General features: G+C 35.0%; 1 protein-coding gene across 2 annotated transcripts; it reads left to right on the forward strand.

The window, feature by feature from the left end:
* The first annotated feature begins 1,144 nt into the window (after positions 1-1,144).
* Positions 1,145-5,971, forward strand: LOC107792651 (uncharacterized). Of its 2 annotated transcripts, none has more exons than XM_016614886.2 (4): positions 1,145-1,280; positions 2,123-2,328; positions 3,461-3,560; positions 5,537-5,971. In XM_016614886.2, exons 2-4 carry the CDS (start codon positions 2,149-2,151, stop codon positions 5,791-5,793), a joined length of 537 nt encoding a protein of 178 aa, XP_016470372.1. In that variant the 5' UTR covers positions 1,145-1,280; positions 2,123-2,148; the 3' UTR covers positions 5,794-5,971. The 2 variants fall into 2 exon arrangements, with proteins under 2 accessions (XP_016470372.1, XP_016470371.1); XM_016614885.2 differs by having other exon boundaries at positions 1,216-1,280; positions 2,117-2,328.
* Positions 5,972-6,700: the final 729 nt, after the last annotated feature.

Genomic DNA, 6,700 nt, shown 5'->3' on the forward strand with positions numbered 1-6,700 from the left:
TTTGCATCAACTTCCTTAAGATTGACACATGAAGAATCATTCATAGGTTTTTTCTTCTTTGAAGCAACTGGATTTTTTGTTTCTTTTGAAGATTTCTCAATTTGGACTTCTTTCGATTTGTCGTTGTGTAGTTTAGTTCTTCTCTCTGAAACTGTAGTTGCTGATAAACCTGCAAAATCCGACTCCGCTTGAGTTATTTGCAACGAGAAAGAGGGCCCATCAAAATTGAAAATTTTGGTGGGTATACCTCTGGTTATCATCTTGTGTGGCATTGAATCCGATATTGGAGAGAAAAACCAAAGCTTCCTGGTGAGTAAACAATACCAATGGTTATTGTTTCAGAAACAAAGTAAATTCTGTATCAAAATTAGAGAAACAAAATAATAATATCAAAATCTAAGAATTAAACCTACCAAGAGCACTTGTATCGGCTCTAAAACAATGATTTTAGAGAGATGCAAAATGGGGAATGATAATGGCGGAGACCTAGAGAATTTGGGTGGGATAAGAGTTATGAATCGTGGGTTTGCGGAAGAAGAGAGTAAAGTGTATGCAAAAAGAGAGAGAGAACGTGGTTAGAGCAGATATACGGTGATTATGTGAGAGAAAAGACTAAAAAGGAGAGAGAAAAATATTATTCAACATATATGGTGCCTTAAATGTAGGATGTAACTATAATTAGATATTTTGCTATAAAGGATAAAAGGTATCTATAGGATGTAATATTTTAAAATGATATTTATTTAAAATAAATAGGGTACTAAGCTTTTTTATAGGGTGTAAAATTTCCTTTGAATATTCACACATTTAAGTGAAAAACAAAGATCATCGTCGTAATATTGCTTCAAAAAGTTGAAAAGCTTGTTTTACATTTTTTATTAACCTTTACAACAAAAACAAATTTTATTAACCAAATATCAAAAAGAATTTTGAAAAGAATTAAAGCCTTTTATTTCTCATGTTTGTTCGAAATAAAGTTATTGTAAAAGTTGAAAAACAGTTGCTTATAATTTAACTCTTTGTAAATTTTACTTATATTTTAATATACTTAGTTACAAATATACCTCAAAGGGGATTGTAAGTGCAAAATTTTCATTGGATAAGGGGTGTAACTGTTTAACTTTAAAATGCAGGGGTGTGTCTGAAGTAAGTCATATTACAAGGTTGTTGAGTGCAATATATATTTTAAAGTACCTCGTATAAATTTTATACGAGGTAGGGATTTAAAAAATTTCCTTAATTCATGCGAGAAAAATCCCTAATCCCCATTCTGATTTCAGGTAATTCTATAAACAAGGTTTCCATTTTCTGAAAAATAGATTTTGTTCAATTTTAATTGAAAGCTTCAATTTTTTTCTCTTCATAATCCGAATAGATTTTTCTGTTGATTATGATCTTGTGGTGTTAATGGTTATTTTAAGTTTTCATTTTTTGTTTTAATTTTGTGGGTTTCAATTTGTACTTTGTTTGGACAGTTAAATTTCTTTACTCGAATTATAATAGAGAACTAAAAATTTCAAAGTGTAAATGTATCAGTTATAATTAGCATTTTCCAGTATAAGGAATGTGTTTAGCTTATCAAAATCCTATCAAAGATAAATATATGAATTAAGTAGTTGGTTTTAGCAGTATTGTCAAAGGCTCATTTGATGCGCGCTTAAACCCTAAAGCTAAGAGAAGCTCAAACTAGGGGGTTCACATCACGCAGGCTGTGCTTCGGTGTAGGCAAGGCATTATGGCGAGCGCCTCATTGCCCATAAGTTATATCTTGGATAGAACCGTACTAAACATTAGACATGATTTGCAAAAACATATTATTATTTGTTAAGAAAATCATTACGAATGAAGTTATTACTTTTTCTTGCATTACATATGTACTTTTATTTCTTTCTTCCTTGCGCCTTTTTTTAACTGAAGCCCACACTTTACTTGCACTTTGCACTTAAAGCCCGAATAGACCTGGAGCGCTTTCTAACACTTTTCGCCTTTTGCAACATTGGGCTTAGGAGAATTGGTAGCTATTTTGATTTTCTGAAAACGTTCTTAGAGTTTAGGATGATTATTGCAAAGGCTAAACGAAAATTTAACGAAACAACATAATAGCTCTATGTTTTAGTTGCAGATTTGAAGTGCTTATAAGAGATCAAAATGGGTGAGACGGGTGGTACTGTGAAGGAGAAGAAAGTAGTTTTTGTGACGGTTGGGACAACTTGCTTTGATGCTCTAGTAAGAGCTGTGGACACTCCAGAAGTTAAGAAAGAATTGTTCAGGAAAGGCTACACCAATATTCTGATCCAGATTGGTCGTGGATCATACATCCCCACTAAGGTAACGTGACATTTCACTCGACATCATTTCTCTTCGAACTGAGTACTAAATTTTCCAACATTTGGTTTCTATTCTTGTTCTGTATGCAAAATCTTGTTTGTCTTTGATCTGAAGAAAAAGAGATGAGAAACAAGAATTCAGAACTGAAGCCGAGTTGGCTGATTAAGGGTACTGACTACGAGTTAGTGACACTTTAGAAGTGCTAATTTGCTAGTAGTTTCTGGAAATAACTACTCTTTGTTTTATAGATGTTGTTCTTTCCAACAGAATATGGATTCATCTTACATGTCAAACTTAAATTAGACTTGAAAACCTGCTTGGGTACATAGGTAACTTGATGATAAAAAATTGTAGAGCATATATTCAGTTGGAAATTCCAAGCTCGGGGATCTCTGTCTAATTTCAGTTTAGTTTTGCATAACTGAAGAAATTACCTTTATTCAAATTACAGATGTCCTTTTAGAGAAGACACCACTGCTTAAACCAAATCTAAATGCGACTTTGAGTTTATGTGCAGATATGCTGATGTGCTGCTTTAGCCTGTATAGAAATGTAGGTTTAACCGTTTAACCCATGAATCTCAGGTCATTTACACGGGTGAATGAGTCTCATCTTTTGTTTGACGTTCAATACAAGGGATAGATTGGCCCAGTATTACAAGGCACTACGTTTTGGTTCTTATGGATGCTAATATCTTGGCCCAGTATTATGAGGCACTATGTTTAGGTTCTTGTGGATGCTAGCATCTCATTATACCTAAGGACCAGATTAGTTTTCTATGGTAAGAATTCAGGATGTGTTATCTGCACATTTGATGTTAGGGCTCGAACTTGTCGAATGCAAATAGAAATACTAGGTTAGTAACTGCAAAATGTTTGTTTTCTGGGTTTTCATTGTTCATTACTTTATTTTGATGGCCAAGTTGTCCTTCTCCAGTGGACTGGTTATCTATGTTAAGCATTCTTATGCAATGTGCAAAATGTCTTTTGCCTTTTTTAGATCTGTCTGTTGGTTAATACACTCATCGATATCATTGTTGTAACATTTCCAGCCTGGTGTGACAACTCTTCTTGCCTGCCAATGACTCTTCCTCTATCTCCCCATTGTTCAAATCTTACTGTAATGTTTTCAGTCGACCGTGGAAAATGGGTCTGCAGTTCTGGAGTATTTTACATTTTCGTCAAGCATAGCTGACTACTTCAAGGAAGCATCGCTTGTTATCAGTCATGCAGGTATTAAGGATCGGCTAATTTTACTTTATCTAGTCAATTTTGTTTTTTGCTACTTTTCCTATGCCTTTTCATCCTTTCCTTCCCTCTCTCCCTCTGTCAAAACAGTTCGCCTCTTGGATATTGCCAACGCTCTACAATTAGAAGCTGTTATACTATATTTTCTCTAACTGAGAAATTTAGCTTATTCATTCAGAAAATACGTTTGCATGATGGCAGAAACATGAGTATGTCTAAATTCTAGATGCCCTTTGTGGTTTTATATGTAAAAATAACGAAAACCTATGTAAAATTCTATCTCATAAGAAGCTTTTAAACTTTTTCATTCTGTTTTAGTGTTCATGATGACTTGATCAGTGTTAAGATATCTACTCCCACGGAATAAAGCTGATATTTTGTAATTTGATAAGCTTTCCTCTATATCTTATAGAAAGAATTACAAGAAAATACACATGACTTCGCACCATAACAAAAAATGGCCCATGTTTTTAAGTTTTACCCCACCTAGCCTATATTGTACATATTTTGAAAACACTAGCTCTTGCAAATTCAAAATATGTGTTCTTACAACCATTGCTTCTAAAAGCTATAGAGTTAAATCTGTGTACTCACAACCATTATTTTCACTCTTTCTTCTTCTCACTTTTTTTTACATACGCTTCAAGGGTCATCTGCCATTACTGCTTCTCCCCCTAAAGCACCTGGTTGCAATGTAAAAAAATTGAAAATTAGAAGTCCACCATTAAAGGGCATTGAAAGCTTTGCTTTAAAAAATAGAATTTCTTGTAATTCTTAGTTGTTTGGATTGGGTGTTGTTCCAATTGATTGAAAATATCAAAAGGAGTTCAAAATTTAAATTTGAAGTGATTTGGAGTAGATTTGAGCAAGATTTGAGTTAAATTTCAGAAAAAACGCAAGGAAGAAGACGAAGTCAGTTTTTTGTATAATTATGTATAATCTTGTATAATAGTGTATATGAGTGTATAAACACATCGTATACACTATTATACACTTTTATACACCTTTATACAAACGTCTGTAGACGAACTTCTTTCACGATTTTCAGTTGCAATTCCTATTCAAAACCAGTCCAAATCTCCATTAAATGACTTCAAATTTTATATACAACCTCCTTATACTATTTCTAACAAGTCTAAATAACACTCACTCCAAATTTCTCACAAAATCAAATTCGGAATTTAAACCCACATATTTAAGCTTGTTAAAAATCTAATTTTCACCACCCAAATGGATTTGGTTTGTTGAACTAATATTTGAGTCATAATTACTAATTCGAAAATTAACTTAAAAGCTTGAGCAATCCTTTTTAAAAATTAAATGGTAATTTTGAGAACCTATTAGAGTTGGATGTTGAATCTTAGCCTATTATTTTTGGGCTAATTGGTTGTAAATTGAAATATGGGCTATAAAATTGAAAAATGGGGAGCCCAATTGTTCTTATGTGAAATTATCCCTGGATATGTAACTGTAACATTCTCAAAAAAAAAAAAAAAAAATCCTATATGTAATTGTATTTGAATTCAACCTTGCTCATCCTTCACAAATGTTATCATGCTTCATGAAAAAATGTTGGGCGCCTCATTGGTGAAACTTCTAGCAGTTCTTCCTGAGGTGGCATCAGGCATGTACCACTTTGAAGATTCATCATAAATCGACTAGTATTATGTTGGTTGTCAACCTACCCCATTCTTCCTCCTTTATCGGGGCTTGGAACTGATAATGTGAGCAAGCTTGGTTTCTGTCTGAAAAATAATTAGAGTAAATCTCTCAATGCATGCTCAATTTGAAGTTTTATTGTTGAAGGTGGGTTAAACAACAACAACATACTCAGTATTATCCCACACCGTGGGGTCTGGGGAGAGTAATGTGTACGCAGACCTTACGCCTACCTTGTGATGATCGAGAGGCTGAAGGTGGGTTAAAAGATTATGTAATTACACGTTTGAAGGTGCCTGCAGGTTCAGGGAGCATATTTGAGACATTGCGACTGGGCAAACCATTGATAGTTGTAGTCAATGAGGACCTGATGGACAACCATCAAAGTGAACTAGCAGAGGAACTGGCCGAGAAAAAGCATTTGTTCTGTGCTCGTCCCCAAACTTTATACCAGACTATCATGGACATGGATACAGGATCTCTCATCGCATACCAACCAGGTGATGCAGAATCAGTCACTAAACTTATCAACAGATATCTTGGTTTCCCTGATGATTAATGGACCTCTGTTAAATGACAAATGTAAGATTGTCTTATACTTGTAATGAACTGGATTGAAGTGTAATTTTGTGTGATTCATGGCCTAATTTTTTCCATTCAAATGGTCTGTTAATTCTGTTTCTGATAACGTTTTGTGTGACTGCAAAAATGTATCATAAGAGAATTTCAAAATGATGTTATGTCCTCGAGGCCATCAAGACGAGAGATATTAGATGAGCGACAGGCCTATGATGTTGTGCAAGGAGTTAAAAGTGTTGGGGTGTGTTTGGTATAAGGGTGTTAAACGGGCCGGATCAGCCCGGTTCTGGACCGGCCCAGACCGGTTAAAACCGGAACCGGCCCGGACCGGTTAAAGGGGGCTGGGTTAGGGGGTTGCTCCGTTTACGTTTGGAATACCGGTTATCCGGACCAGTCCAACCCGTTAGGTGAACAGTGTTCGTAAACCGGTTAACCGGCCCGCCCCGGTTTAACGGTAATTTTTTTTTTTTTAAATTTGGGCCAGATCTGACCGTTGGCAACGGTCTATTTCAGAAAATGGTCGTTGCCCAACGGGTGGATTGCACAAATAGCCCAATTTTTTTTATTTTTTTTTTATAAATTAACCCCTCTTTCAAAATCTATAAATCCCCCTCCTCCCCCCCCCCCCTCTCCCCTCGGGAGAAATTCAAAAATAGCCAGATTTATAACTGGTCGTTCAAAAATAGTCCAGTTTCAAAAGTAATCGAAATTTAGCCACTTTTCATATAAAGATAAATCTGAGCGAAAACACTGTTCAAAACCCGGAAAATACGCCAGTATATTATACTGGAGTTCCAACATAAGTATGCTTGAACTCCAGCATATTATACTGGAGTTCCAGGATAAGTATGCTGGAACTCCAGCATAATATGATGGAGTTCCAGCAT

Source organism: Nicotiana tabacum, chromosome 7 (assembly GCF_000715075.1).
Source record: "Nicotiana tabacum cultivar K326 chromosome 7, ASM71507v2, whole genome shotgun sequence".
NCBI classification, from domain to species: Eukaryota; Viridiplantae; Streptophyta; class Magnoliopsida; order Solanales; family Solanaceae; genus Nicotiana; species Nicotiana tabacum.

What these genes read in the sequence shown, in the direction of transcription:
- LOC107792651 (XM_016614886.2), top strand. Translation starts at nt 2,149, where the DNA reads ATGGGTGAGACGGGTGGTACTGTGAAGGAGAAGAAAGTAGTTTTTGTG. An exon ending in GATCATACATCCCCACTAAG is followed by an intron (nt 2,329 to 3,460) that starts GTAACGTGACAT and finishes TAATGTTTTCAG; the next exon opens with TCGACCGTGGAAAATGGGTC. An exon ending in GCTTGTTATCAGTCATGCAG is followed by an intron (nt 3,561 to 5,536) that starts GTATTAAGGATC and finishes AGGTGCCTGCAG; the next exon opens with GTTCAGGGAGCATATTTGAG.